Source organism: Dermacentor silvarum, chromosome 11 (assembly GCF_013339745.2).
Source record: "Dermacentor silvarum isolate Dsil-2018 chromosome 11, BIME_Dsil_1.4, whole genome shotgun sequence".
Lineage (NCBI taxonomy): Eukaryota > Metazoa > Arthropoda > Arachnida > Ixodida > Ixodidae > Dermacentor > Dermacentor silvarum.
In genome coordinates, this window is record NC_051164.1 from 115,129,938 (window position 1) to 115,144,388 (window position 14,451).

The 14,451-nt window shown below is 42.7% G+C and overlaps 5 protein-coding genes across 7 annotated transcripts in view; 3 read left to right on the plus strand and 2 right to left on the minus strand.

Annotated features, from left to right (window-relative positions):
* LOC119433445 (small RNA 2'-O-methyltransferase) overlaps positions 1-7,171 on the minus strand; it is a 77,777-nt gene extending 70,606 nt beyond the window's left edge. The window contains exons 1-2 of one of the 2 annotated variants that reach the window (XM_049659202.1): positions 6,928-7,171; positions 6,810-6,857 (exon numbers count right to left, since the gene is read on the minus strand). The gene's annotated coding sequence lies outside the window, so the exon portion shown is untranslated. The remainder of the gene's footprint in view (positions 1-6,809; positions 6,858-6,927) is intronic. The other variant, XM_049659201.1, reaches the window with a different exon arrangement.
* The window catches only part of LOC119433446 (telomerase RNA component interacting RNase-like), a 48,137-nt gene extending 36,148 nt beyond the window's left edge, over positions 1-11,989 (plus strand). Inside the window, exon 4 of the mRNA XM_049659207.1 lies at positions 11,675-11,989. The gene's annotated coding sequence lies outside the window, so the exon portion shown is untranslated. The remainder of the gene's footprint in view (positions 1-11,674) is intronic.
* LOC119432873 (uncharacterized) overlaps positions 1-14,451 on the plus strand; it is a 539,288-nt gene that overhangs the window by 107,368 nt on the left and 417,469 nt on the right. The window lies entirely within an intron of this gene.
* Positions 1-14,451, minus strand: part of LOC119433704 (V-type proton ATPase 21 kDa proteolipid subunit c'') — a 103,465-nt gene that overhangs the window by 29,358 nt on the left and 59,656 nt on the right. The window contains exon 7 of one of the 2 annotated variants that reach the window (XM_049659204.1): positions 14,059-14,261. The exons of the other annotated variant lie outside the window; for it this stretch is intronic. The gene's annotated coding sequence lies outside the window, so the exon portion shown is untranslated. Of the gene's footprint in view, positions 1-14,058; positions 14,262-14,451 lie in introns of those variants that run through there. 2 annotated transcript variants of the gene reach the window in all.
* On the plus strand, positions 7,283-11,681 carry LOC119434165 (telomerase RNA component interacting RNase-like). The gene is made up of 3 exons (XM_037701488.2): positions 7,283-7,691; positions 8,307-8,375; positions 11,542-11,681. Exons 1-3 carry the CDS (start codon positions 7,374-7,376, stop codon positions 11,644-11,646), a joined length of 492 nt encoding a protein of 163 aa, XP_037557416.1. The 5' UTR covers positions 7,283-7,373; the 3' UTR covers positions 11,647-11,681.

The window sequence follows — 14,451 nt, forward strand, 5'->3', positions numbered from 1 at the left end:
AGAAGCCAACGCCACTTCAAGAAAGCTCCACTGCAATAGTCGTGCCAGCTTTTGTCCCAACATGGGTTGCCCGCTTCAGATGCCCTACCAAAATTGTTTACTGACATAGGACAGCAATTCAAGTCCGCTCTCTTTCAAGAGCTCCTGCACTTGCTGTCTGCGCACAGCCACCTATCATCCCCAGACCAATGGCCTCGTGGAACGCTTTCATCGACACCAAACGTCTAACAATGGTTCTTCTGGGTATCCAGTGCCTTGAAGTCAGACATCGGGTGCTCAAGTGCAGAGCTTGTCTACAGTACTATGCTCCGTCTGCAATGACTTTTCACCTATACCACTTTCAGCTGCTCTGTCTACTCACGAATATGTGCGCCTTCTTCGCGACCTCTTCTGGGATCTAACACCCTGCCTGACGCATCTAGTTACAGCACGCACACCTTATGTTTCATCTGAACTTGCCAACGCAAGTTCTGCTCTCCACCCACACTACCTCAGACCCTTTCCCGTACTGGAGAGACATGAGTCCACATACTTCGTGGACATTCATGGAAAACCTGACACCATCGCAATTGACCAGCTGAAGCCAGCGTACTGCAAGGCGACTTCCACATTTGCATCCCTCAATTCAGCCCCGGATGTCTGCTTTCGGTCGGTGCTCACGCTATTTCACTCTACCGAGTTTCATGGACGTGCTGATATCGACAGTTCGCAGACTGTGCTGCTCTCTAGAGGGGGAGCTATGTAGCACCAGCAACGTCACTGCAATCGTCTAGGAAAGAAGACAAGGTCAGGCAATGCCACGAGCGGCGCGGGAGCTTAGTTAGCTGGGAAGTGAAGAAATAAAAGATCAGTTGAGTTTGAGCTCTGGTGCTGGAACGTCTCATTGTTTCTCTCTCATGTGCTTCACAAGCACAATGCAATGCAGCCACAGACTTGCCTGTTGCCTTGCAGAAGGACACAATGTCACAGCTTGACATGTCGCCAATCTCTAGGTTTGCAGCTCACAACGCAACAAGGGCGATTCATGGTCCTCATGAAAAGAAACCTCGAGACCAACACTGACCACACAGCTCACGTCAGGATGGAGCACGTTGTAACACAAGCAGATGACACTTGCTGTGTGCAGAAGCGCTTGAGTGTAGTTGTAAATTGTCGTTGTGCATACTCTTTCTGTTACTTTTTTATAGAAACAAATTAACCAACATTTCAACCATTAGAAACAACATTTGTTCAGCATAAAGTTGGAAAAATTTGTCAATGACGCTACTTGGGTAGCCAATTGGATAGATTGCCCGATTGACGCCACGCGTGCCTGCTATGTAGATCGCAAAACTCAGAGAAGTGCGCGCTGCTATCAGTAGTGGCGCCCATTTTTAGTACCATTTTTAATTATATGCTTAATGCGGAGCGCTTGAATGTGTCACTTAACGTTAAGAAGGACCTACCCTAATGACTCAGTACATTTGTACAAAACTGTCACATTGGTTCCAATGCCCTTTTAATACAGACATTTTTTATCTTAATTATAGTTATCAAGAACATTGCCAATTGGATTTCTAAAATGCGTACGACCAATATTGCTAGAAATTACAATCTGTGTACACATCCTTGTGCGGGTGCGCACAAAATTTGGTTGAGATTGTGTTGCATTAAGTACAAGAATTTTTTGTGCACAAGTAGTAAAATAAGCATATGATTGAAAAAAAAATGTGGAAAGTTTTTAAAAAACTTACTATTGAAGATGATTAATTAGCATGAAATTTGGCCAGAATGCAGGCGACTCTTTCCAGGAGAAGTGCAAAACTTGAAAATTCTCCTGCTGCGCAGGTGGTACCCTAAGACGCCTAGCGAGCTTCCTCCTTTAACCAGGCTTTCTTTATTATACTGCAATGATGATATTTAGATTCTGCTACCTGTGTTGCAGAGATTGTTTCGATTCTTCTCTTGTTTCTCTAGTTGATCAAGGAATCGGCTCCTTAGTTGCCCAACTTCTGTAGAAACCTCTCAGAGCATTTGTGGTCCTTGTTGAACCACAGTATGGGCGTTTTGCGCTGGAGTTTGAGGTACAGTAGCGGCGCTAGTGGGGGCGAGAAAAGTTATATCTGGGTAGTACCAGCTTGGGTAGCATTGAGCCCTGGCTGTAGCAAAGCCCGTCTCTAGCCCGAGTTTTATGTCGATTCACACTTTTTTCTGCCCTGTTGCGAGCGCGAAAAGGCTCGTCACTTCTCAGAGACGCGAGCAGGCCGCAGCCTAGTTTAACGAAAACGGACTCTCCGTGTGCCATGAGACGTAATGCTGGAAACAGAAAGAATCGGCGACGCCGATCCGGAGAGACCTAGCTCAGCCTCGAAAAAGGATCACCGTCGTTATACTGCTGCGTCGTGAGCTTCCACGAGCAAGAAGGCCTGAATCCCAACATCAGATTATACCATTTTCTTTCAAGGCCTCACGAAGGGGAGCGTCGTGCACGCTGGATAACTTCGCTACCCCACTACGAGCAGCACAGGTTTGAGAGTTAAATGTGCTCATCCTTGACCTCAAGCCAGCGCGTTGAGGCAGTGCAGTAAGGCAGTATTGATTACAGCACATCGATGTTCGAGTGCTGTCATTAAAAGCTACATCAAGCGAGCAGCGCACAAGCTTGCGCTGCAGCGCGATTCGCACGTAATACGTAACTGCGAGCTCATATATATGCACTGCTTCAGGTATTTATCATTTGCTAAAGGGACAGATGGCCGCTACTACAGCGCAGGCATAACTACTTGTCTAGCAGCATGCAGTCAACGAAGATTTCAGTGAGACCCGCCGTTTCGCGGCATACTGAAAGACCGCCGACGTCGCAGCACGTACGATTGTGCACTCGAGCAGTTTGTACATCGCAGCATGCTGAAAGATCGCTGCCGCCGCGGCGCGTACCATCGCGCGCTCGAATAGTTCCGTGCATATGATGTCTGCTTATCGCTGCTGTGAATTCATTTATAGCAAGCATTTTCTCGCGTTTATGCGCCTATATCTAGCAGCATGCAAACCTTACCTGAAGTTCAACTTCGTACGCAACTCACTTCAGTTGCGATTGACACCGCTAAAACTTCGCCGCTTACTTCTTGAAGGGCGTAAATGTATTCGGCGTTGCATAATTTCTTGCCTTTGCGTAGCGTGCCACCCCTGAAAAAATCTTTGGCGCCCGATATTCACTACAGACCGTGGTACAACACAACCGAAAGTGGCAGGTCCACATTGTAAACGTGCTTTCCGAAGCAGACAACTGAGCTTCGTACTACCCAGTTCAGGACAGAGAGCGCTCTTTAGCACCATTTTCGCAGCGCCGCCTGGGCAAAGCAAGAGCCCCATGGCTGAAGAAGTGGAAATCTCTACAGCAGTGTGTGAATCACACCATGTTTTGGGGCACAGCTACCAAATCTTGCTGATAAGAGACTCTGCCACATTTTTTTTTTTTTTTTTTTTGCCCTGAATACAGCAAAACGACAATTTTTAGCTGGTCAGGGTCTCATATGCAGGAAGCATAGCCTTCACCTGAGCAATGGTGAAAAGTAAGAATGAGCTGGTGCTGACTTGACCATTAGCCAGGGCTCGCTTGTTGTTACACCAAGAAAGCTCACTATCTGGGCAAAACTTGTGGTTGTGACCGTAATCAGTAGAGCATGAATGGAAAAATGAGGCCTCTACAGCTGCTATGTCTCGATTAGGATAACTTTTTGTTATCTTCTGGTTGGAGGAACACTTTTATATTTTTTGCAATTGAAAATAGCCTATTGAAGCATAATTTTACAATTAAAATCTAAAAATATTATTTAACATATTCAATTTACCACCCGCATTACCCCTTAAAAAACTGTACTTCATAATATCAAAACAACCTTTTCTTCAGAGGTGTCTTTATCAATTTCAGCAAGGTCTTTGGTTGCCTTGATTACAAAATTTATCTGCATATATTATATTTGAATGGCATTTACATATGCAACTGGCCTGAATAGATCGTATTTATGGAACAGACAACCATGTATTTATTTAGACAATCAGAAAGTCATCATTCTTATCTGTACTGAATGGTGTTCCCTGGGTGAAAGTACAGGGTCAGCCATTATTTTATATTTATACATCAATGACATTGTCAATATCAATACTACACAGCAAACACTTTTTGTATGTGTGCAGATAACAGAAGTTTCCTCCCCACAGTTCCTGACAAAATAATTTAATGAGGTGCAATGAATAGTTCAAAAATAAATTCCTCTAGTCTAACGAAAACCTAATCAACATAAATCTATTGAAGCCAAACGCAATCACTTTCTTAGCTAAAAGCCAACTATATACCAATTGACAATACCTTGCTTATACCATAAAAGACTTTCACTTTGTTAATGCACATACTAACCTTCAGCTGGAAACTAAGCTATTGCCCCCCCTCCCCATGCTTGTAAAAATGGTTTACAACAAATACAAGCTCCAAGCATTACAACATATTTTGTCACTGGCACCTTATAAATACAGTCATGTAGAATTTCACCATGAAAGAAGTTGCTTGTTTTTTGTAAACATAATGTGAGGAAATTTGTTGCTTGAAACATTGTAAAGATGTATTTTTCATAATATTTTATTTTTTCTGCTTTCCTGGTCAACTTTTTATGTCTCCTGGTGTATTTATGTGTGTCTGCTATATACTTTTTTTTTCCTTTGAGAGATGCATGTGTATGCATATATACTGTTGCTAGTATATGTTTACTGCAGCCTATAAATATAATGCAAAATCGCTTCAAAGCACATTTGTAACTGCCATTGTGATGCGTTAGCAATCAGTCACGTGGCTGGGTTTTGTTTGTACAGCCATCATCTTTATGAAAGGGAACATGAGAGTGCGTGGCAGATAGCCTAGAGGCCCACATGTGCCGCAGTGAGATGTGAAACAAAAAAAAAGTGCGAAGCAGTGATGCGCCGGTGTTTCCCTTATGTTAACTCACCATTGGTTCGAACTACACAAGCGCAGGATTTGAGCAGGATTGGAGCTAATTAAGCGCTGCATTAAAGTTCTGCGGTTCTGTAGTTGAAATCCAGCGCTAATGCAGCTCCACTAACATGAAACCTGGGGAAGTGTGAAGCAGCGATGCGGTGGTGTTTCCCTTCTGTTATTTTTGCGCTATTCTTGCACAAGTGAGGAGGAATTGAGCGCTTGTGGGGTGGTGGTGCCCTCTCTTGCGCTGGTATCAGACTGGCGTTTTGGAAGCGATTTTCACAATTTTCTGATAACTATTGCACTTAATGCTTGAATTATTCATGTCTTTTAAATTATTCTGAATCACAAGCTTATTTTGAACTGGTTTTGATCAATTCTGCACTTGATTTGACCCTGTTCTGAGACTTTGTTTTTGCATGTGACTACGACAACATGACGTCACATAAGACGGCGACAGCCCGGACCCTAAAATGCTTCGCACGGAGAGAGTGGTGCCGTTCCTTCTACTGTCTACACTTCCGTCACGAAAGTGTTTGTCTTTTCTTACGCTTTCTTTTTGATATCAATCTTTTGAAGGGACATTTCAGCAAACAAGATTTGTTTTCGATAAGGACTGTTGCTATCACAGCTTCGGAAGCATTCGAGGCAAGCAAAAACCATAATAAGTTTCCACAGACCAGACTTGCTTTTACCATCTCACGTGCCATTGATACAAGCAAAAATCATATAAGAGCTCTTATCGTCCAACGTGAAGATGCCGAATGACCGACCGCTCGAGGCACTTTGTGTGTATTCTCGGGCTTCTTTCACATTCGGAAAAACACTTATGTAGCACACATTGAGCATCAGAAAGCTGTATTTGAAGTTTTTCATGTTGCTCTAAAATTTTCTCATTGACATCTATTATATTATTTGGAGATGTTGATTAATTAAGGCTAATTATGTATTTCGGCTGTATGCAAAAATAATCCGAGTATCTTCAAGCGACGGCAACATTACCTTTGTTCTGTCCGGCTACGTGACATTTGCATATTTTTAAATCTTGGTGCATGATAGTTGGGACACCCAGTATATCTGTTACATGGCATTCCTTACAGCAGCAACAAACGCAAGATACAGATATGACACATCTACGCAGGTTCAACATATTGTCAGTAGTTTTCGTCGATCACTCCGGAACATGGATGTCATGATCACGCTATTAGTTACGAACAAAGCGCTCTTGTCCGGTCGTCTGTCGTACAACATAGTGATAAAAAAAGAAAAAGGAAAACTGCTACAAGTGATGCAGACAACAGAACAGAATCGTACGCTCTCTCCTTTTCGTTTCATCTCGCCGCGGCTGCCCGCCGCGGGTTCTTTATGACGCTGAAAGAATTGCGTAAAAGGTGTGAAGTTAGAAGTGCTGAATAGGGCGTTTACTGGAACGTCCTGGAACTCCTCCCCTTGGAACTTTTCATTAAACTGATACTTTTGAAGCTGATTATTTGTCTTGACTAATTATGCACTTGGACAATGCAATAATATGGCGCGACTAATAAACGCCCGCCTATTACATTAACATATACGCATAACAAGGCAACACCAGGCGTGTGCACTACGCAGGCACTTACTCACGCATCTGCACCGATCCGGAACACCTACAAGTGTTCTGTGATTCGGTGGAATGTCGGAGAGGTCTTGGCCGGAGCAGCCGCGTCTGTCCACAGTCTACGCTTTGTATGCCGTCACCTCGCCTGAAGCCACTTTGGACGTGCGGTTCACTCACGTGGAACCTGAAATGTAAGATGAGTCTTTAAAATATAAGATGGACGTTGTCATACAATGCACGATTAACCATGTGCGCGCACGACAGAAGATGCTCACAGCAAACCGTGCTGTGCTGCTGCTAGCAGCAGCAGTTCGGAAGGACAGAGTGACAGTGGTTCTAATTCCAATTCGCTTAATTCGTATACATACAAGAAACTTTTTTTGTTGTTGAATTATTAACGAATTTGGCTACGCGGCTGTCTTAGGAGCAGTGTTGGTAGATAAATTTCTCCAAAGGAGGAAAGACAACGCCGTTGCTTGCGGTTGCTCGTGCTGACGGAACAACGAAAACGAAACGCGATCCACGAGCGCCATGCGCGCGTTGCGCTTAAACCTTTACGGTGATGATGATAGGCATAAAGAACTCTGTGTGCACGCTTGTGCGCGCGTTGAAAAAAGAAGCGCCAAGTTAACTGTTGTCCCTTGTTAACATGTTAATTTGGACGGAATTTTGAGTTTTGTTTAAGCATTTTTTTGCAGATAGAATAAAAAAATAATAATAAAACGCAAAAGCTACACGCATCGTGGACCTTGCCGTGGTGAACAGTGGAGCCGTGGATTCACGTCGTTGAAGTTGCGCAAATTTGTGAAAATGGCGGACAAGCGTCAGCCTCCACAAAACGTGCAATCTGTGGAGAATGAAGACAGTAGCAGCAGCAGTTCGGAAGGACAGAGTGACAGTGGTTCTAATTCCAATTCGCTTAATGCGTTCGTTAATGACGGAGGCTTTCTCGAAAGGTTCAAGCAAATGCAGGAAGCTTGTAAGCAGCAAGCCGCTTCACAAGAGGCTCAGTTCGCCGTTCCACAGTCCGACAGTGCCGCTACAGTTTCGGTGAAAACCGAGCCCACCGAACCAGACGCGGCTGCTGCTGCTGCTGCTGCTGCTGCCAGGAAACGGACACTCCCATTCGTAAGATGATAATGTACTCGCGACCGAGTGCATTTCTTCACCGTCGTCAGAATACATCACTGTTGCTGATATTATTATAGATGCTTATAAGTTATAGTTGTCCGGCAATGCCTAATCAATTCGTAATTCGTCTGATGCTGTTTTGCATAATTTCTTTGGCAGATAAAAAAAAATGCAGATTTGGCTGTACGCCTTCTTGCAGCTATCTGTTATCAATGCTAAAGGTTTCCTTGTCGATTTCACAATAAGGAATCCATGCAGAACTAGCAGTTTATGGTATAACGAAGGAAATAAATTTATTGTTGCTTCAGAATTAAATGCGTAAAGTGCTTGAAGCGACATAAAGAACGTGCAGTGGATGGTAGCTCCGAAGAAAGAGTTTTGATTGCGTTATTGCGAATTCACGCATTTAGCAGTCGAACTGTGCGTCGGAGACGCTGAAAGCATTATTCATTTTTTATGTGCATGTCACCGCCCACCACCACAGTATTATCGGCCTAGTCAGTGGAGAAAAAGAAAAAAAAAAAAAACGCTGTGCGCTTACAGTGTGAACGAATGGTACGGTTTCGATCTGAATTTGCATGTATCTAATGTCCTAGTACTTACTTCCTTTAGGTGGGTAAAAGAAGGGGTGGAAAAGTTCTAAAGACGGGCATTGTCCACAAGCCGAAGGTTGAAGATGAGGTAAGCCCTGGCTGAAGGTGAACTCTTTTTTTCTGTGGCCCTTTATACAACAGCTGTCATTTCCTTATTCGAGTGTTCATTGAATGTCGTAAAAAAAGGCTGTCTGGTGTCATCAATACCTGATGTGTGCAGAAAACAACTGCTGCACACCTAATGTTTTTACCAGTTCATGCTTGCTGCAGTATAGAGTATGTATACACTAATATTTATGTGGTACACAGTGGTTGAACACATGTGAGGTGTGTGCAATCTTTTGTTGGACATTAGACTGTGTGCCAGCTCTTGGCATAAGACGATGAGCAACACGTGAACAGGGTGAGAGCTGGAGCCAACGTTTCAATAAGTGGGCTTGTCTTCTTCAAGAAGAGTCCTTGCCTTGAAGAAGAGAAGTCCACTTGTCGAAACGTTGGCACCTGCTCTCACCTTGTTCTCGTGTTGCTCATCGTCTTGAATTTCCATTTCCTGCATTCCTGTGTTTTCTCTTAGCATAAGGCAATATGGAGCACTGTATGTCAACACTGCAGCTCCATGGTGATGCTAATATACTATTTGGCAAAACTTTTGTGAGAGCAAAAGGAAACATCAAATGCAAAATGCATAGGCAGGCACCACTAGTTCTGAAGTGACATTTTGCACCTGTGCTTGCTTGTGCATCTGCTGTCCCTTCATTTTTCTTTTGCCACTGCAGGGGCCATTTTGTAAATTTCTTCCCTTAGATTCTATTTCTTATCATCTGCCCTGCAGCAAAGTTGTCGATTCTGACCTGTGTTTTGTCACAAGAAGAAATGACAAATCCAAAAAAGAAAAAATAAATCACAAAATACAGCCTCAGGAATGAAGTCCTACTATTCCGCAACAAAAATTTCATACTGTTAAATCTTTTGTGCTTGGATTAACGCAAGCTGAGCTGTTCAAAAGCATAGGCTAAATTACTTGTGTGGAGAGTGCTGACAAAGGCTCCTGTTAGTGAATGTTTGCAAGAAAAAAAAAAAGGAAAGAAAAACATTTGCTGCAAAGGTATGTAGCTTATGTGCCTTTGTGCCTTCTCTCCATGAGTAATGTATTCATGGTGCAAGAGTTTTGCCTCATCTAGTATGCTACTCATGTACCTTTGCATGAAAATGATTCTCTCTAGTGGCACATAGAAAATGATGTTCAACTTGCACACACATGCAGTAAACAACTCAATTTCTGCAATGGCAAGCAATATTGAGTAGGCAAACTCTTTACAAGCACAAGCATTAGGCGTGATATAGTACAATATGTACATCTTGACTGCTTTCTCTGACTGTCCAAAGTAGTTGGGGACTGATAAATATTGATTGTATCGATAGAACCTTTGGTGTTGTTTGGTCTGCCTCCTACGAAATGAGATCTTTATAAGGTGGAGTGCATGCATGTAAATTACGTATTGTATAAATTTTAACTGCTTATGTAGCTGTCTTGCCTTCTTTTATTGTTACGAGTCTAATTATTACTGCATTTTTAATGTGAACGATTAGGTAGTGATTATTAGGTTGTGCTTAGGAAAGTGAACACAGTGGCAAGAAAAAAAAGTTCTCTAAAGGCATATAAGCAACCACAGGTGAACACTGTCACCTTGTTTTGACATCAGACACCATTTTGACAAGTGAAAGTCAACAACATACAAAAGCTCTCTATTTTTGTTGCTTTGGTTTGCTAACCTCCACATACTGGCTATAGAAATTGCCCGTAAATAATATGATTGCTAGTTGCTTTTGACAGCAAACCTACTTTAGATACCGACACAGAGCTGTCAGCAAAACAGCTAAAGTAGTTGTGTAACAGCATGTTAACAACAAATTGCAGCAAGCTTAATGGTGCACACTGTTCTAAAACAACAACAAAAAAGATACTACATGCCAGTTCTTATAAACTCAAAGGAACCATACAAAACATGGCTGCAGCAGAAGACAGAGCAGCCTGCACAGTCCCCCTGTGTGCAGCTGCCACTTGTGGGAACGCAAAACTTGCAGAAATGCCCATTGCTTACAAATGTTGCTCTCCATTTTACAGAGAAATAGTGTGGTAGTATTTGAGAAGTGACTGTCATGAGGTTTAGCATGAGGCAATTAGCTAAAATGGACAAAATGATGCTGAACCGTTAGCACACAGGCAAAAGACAAAGATATGGGTTGCATAACAAATAGTGTTTACCGATGGCCACTTCCCAGAGCATTGCATGCACATGTATCGCTTGCTGCTCACTCTCTGCTGTGTGTCAAGACGAATGTGCTGTGCACCCAAAGCTACAAGCTTCGTTATGCAGCAAAAGAGGTGAAAATGCACTTTTATTGTGGTTCTTTGTATTATGCGAATCAGCTCAAGCCTTGGCTGTCATAGGTGAGACAAATTTTTGTGGCAGTAAATGCAAGATGCAAAGGCAGATGTGAAATGCACTGTGCTAAGCTTGCGCGATTTATCATATAACGCTGGGATCGAGTCAAAATTTCAAACAGAAATCCTGCTATATGGAGCCGATGCGTTCGACCAATTTGAAGGAAACCTACTTTCTTCACCTTAGCTCTCCACTAACTTTGGCTGCACCATACAGGCTTAGTGAGACGGTGCTGCGAAAGATAATACTGGTTATTCTGTCACTCGGGAGGCGAGCTATAAATTACATCCTTGTTTGCTCTCACTGACACTCAGAATTTTGGACAGAGCGGTAGTCGTGGCAGGTTTTGTTTAATGTGGCGTTTAGACTCTGCACTTGCTTACTTTGCCTTGGAATTAATTGAGAGTGAACATTTGTAGCAATGCTGAACCAAAGAAGGCAAGTGGTGCCATCTACTGCTCCACCCCATGGAGGGCATTTCATCTTACATGGTGCCACCATTTTTGAACAAATCTGGAACTGCTATTAATAACACAAGTAGGGTGCCCAATAAAATTTGCCACCAAATGTAACCACAATGATAGCTTAGGGTGTAAATGAGCCAGCAGTACAACTCAAAGGACCACTTATACCAGTCTCATTAAGTACACAACATTTGGTAGAGCTATTGTGGTACTGGCACCACTGCCTTAGATGCTGGCTAACCAAATAAATGCTGCCATGGATTAGTCGCTGCCAAGACACAAGGGATTGGTTCCTAAGGTTCGCAAAGGCAGACTACAAGGTGGCAGCCAATCTGGTTTGCAGGAGGAGCTTCCCAAGGACGCCTGGTCACGGTACTTGGCTGAAGTGCGCAAATACCGAGAGCGCTCGTGTGATGACGAAGAGAAGACCCGGCCGCTTGTCAAGTGATGAACGCTTCGGCAACAAGTGACAGAGCGAGACATTACAGCGCCTATGGAACCGTTCGCCACAGACATTCTTCCTAATGGCTGCTTGCTGTTTGGTTAAGGGACGTATGTATGAAGTAAAGTTAACCAGTCTGCTAAGTAGCATCTCGCCATCAGCGGTGTGCGGTGTCTCGTGATATAAAGGTGAAAAAATAGCTATGGTAGGCAGTGCAGCATGGCACTTATTTATACTGTACATATTTTGCCGCAATAAATTTTGTTAGCAGGTGAGCAATGTTACAATATAAGCTCGAGACGTTCGCTTGTATAGGAGAAGTTGCGATTCTGGCTATGTTCTTGATGTGGCATGCCTACTAATAACACTGCGTGGAAGGCAACAATACGAATTATGTGGCCAGTAAGCTAATGGTAAGTTAGCAACTGTAGTAAGACTTCATTTAATTTGAAGGGAGCTGGCAAAAGTTCTGTGCCCACTATTCGATTTAGCATGTACAGCAAGCAGATTGCCTCCATCCAGTTAAGAGAATTGATCTAGCCTCAGTAAACTTTTCCTTTCTTGGTTCTAGGGGGAGGGTGTGTGCATGCTGCTTTACAAAGGAACCTTGCCACTGGCAAGGTTCTTTGATTACTATGAGAACTAGGCTGTTGTATCATCACTGCATTAAACATTTATTGCCGGGCATCCTTGAGATTGTTGGGGCATAGAAAATGTAGTGTTATGGTCTCTTCTATTGCAATTTTTTGTGCGCCTTTCCCATATTTCTCCTATTTTTTTCTGTCAGTAAAGTGGCTGTCATGTCGCTGTGGAATTAATCACAGAAAATTTCATGCCACCCCCCCCCCTTTTTTTTGCTGAAACTTTCGGAGATTTTGGTTGTTTAAATCGTGTAGCCACTTGTGGTTTACCCCTTCCGTGCCACAGACGAATTGGGTTTGCCCACGGTTATAGTAAAAATGGCCAGGACGGGCTTAGTTCGTTGACAATACTTTTCACTTGATTGTTGATGATACTTGTTTTCTATAACTTCTTGTATAGCCCTGTTAAACTTCATTTTACAATAAATGGTTGAGATCTTGATAAATGCTTAAAATATTGCATTCATTGCCTTTTGTAAGTATTCTGCAGTGTAAGAAATTGGCTCACCTTGATTAGAATTCAGGATAGTACCGTAGCACAGAAGGGGTGCAGAAAGGGCATGTGCATAGTTAAAAAATTTATTCCAATCTTGCCATATGTTTTTCAAAGTCATACCAATGTAAATTTTGTGTAATTGTATGTATCATCAAACTTGTGTAACATCTTTGTAGTGCCCGTGTCACCATTGAGCATCTGCAGTAATGCACTGGGCATTTTTTCTTTCTTGCTGTTCAGGTTGGCAAAACTATATTGTTGCACTCACTTTGTTAAATATTGACAGCTAAACTAACTAGATTTTTTGACCAGCAAAGTGGTACAAAAGTATTGGTGTGAAAAAGAGCTAACAATGTTTTACATAGAGGTGTTTGTTCAGCAAGTGATGCACCATCTTGCTTGGGCACATTCAGGTTTCAGGCAGTTGAACTTTGCGACATGGCGGACATATGAAAAGAGCTGTTTGTAGGTTTTCCTACACACTGGTTTTCCTTCCCATTATGACCTGAGAGCACTGTTTAGACACTGAGTTGGTACCACATCAGGAGCTGGTGAAGCAAGTTGCAAATTCCATCTTAAATATTGAACAGACTGGAATTTGTGCGTTGTTCACAGATGTCCTTTGCTACGTAGACCATGCTGTTGATTTAATGGCACAATGCTCTTTTTTCTTGAACTGCACACTCTTTGGGCACTGCTGGTGAGCCTTGTCAGTACCAAGGTTGTTAAACTCGGCAACAACAGGCATGTAACAGGCAAAACAAGGTCATAATGATCACACAGGGAAAAACCAGACATGGCCTCCCAGAAGTAGAAAGTTTGGTCAGTTTAGTTTAAGCCCAATCAGTCATCTTAGCAAAATTACTGGTGCCATGTTTCTAGCTCAAAATCGCAAGCACAAACTGATCACATTTTAAATGTGTAAACACTTCTACTAGACTTGTTTTGCAAAATCATATTACAAGCAATGTGTCATAGATAAAAGCATGGGAAAATGAGCATTTGTAACGGTACCAGTAGGTATCATGTAGAGGCGTTTCCTTTCGCAGTTTCTGCCAGTGCTGCGTTATGCCGGACTAAATTAGTGGTTAGAGCGTGTGTGGAACATTCAGTTTTATTCCCTTACCTAAATATATTACGCTGGGATAAAATGGCCAAATTTGTCAGAACAGTTGGTCATTGAAAACTTTTACTCTGTTTCAGCCGTGCCTGCTTTTAATGACACTACAAGAAAGTCCACAGAGTGTCAAGTTTAGGGCACTAATACTGATTGGCATGGTGGGTAGCATATGAACTTTACATGTATCAACATTTACTGAGAATTTAAAATTGAATCCCTGAAAAACGTGGCAGAAGTGAACAACTTTTCCGGGTTTCTGATGTGGTGAATGCAACTTTTGGAAAATTGTACATGCCATGTGTGCATATGGTGTACATATGAGTGCTGTCTCTGTAGAATCCTTGTTCTCACTCCACTTGCATGTCTGTGAAAGCATAACCACAGTTTGAATGTACAGGTTCCAATAAACGTTCTACTTTAACTTATGAATGCACACTTTGAACCTTGTCATGGTAACAAATGCTTGTTGCTAGTGCACTAGTGGCAATACTGAACTGACGCAAGGACTGGGTTCTGCGATATTATTTCCAGGGCCATTTTCACTGTGCACTGGC

What these genes read in the sequence shown, in the direction of transcription:
- LOC119434165 (XM_037701488.2), top strand. Translation starts at nt 7,374, where the DNA reads ATGGCGGACAAGCGTCAGCCTCCACAAAACGTGCAATCTGTGGAGAAT. An exon ending in GGAAACGGACACTCCCATTC is followed by an intron (nt 7,692 to 8,306) that starts GTAAGATGATAA and finishes TACTTCCTTTAG; the next exon opens with GTGGGTAAAAGAAGGGGTGG. An exon ending in AGCCGAAGGTTGAAGATGAG is followed by an intron (nt 8,376 to 11,541) that starts GTAAGCCCTGGC and finishes TCTGGTTTGCAG; the next exon opens with GAGGAGCTTCCCAAGGACGC.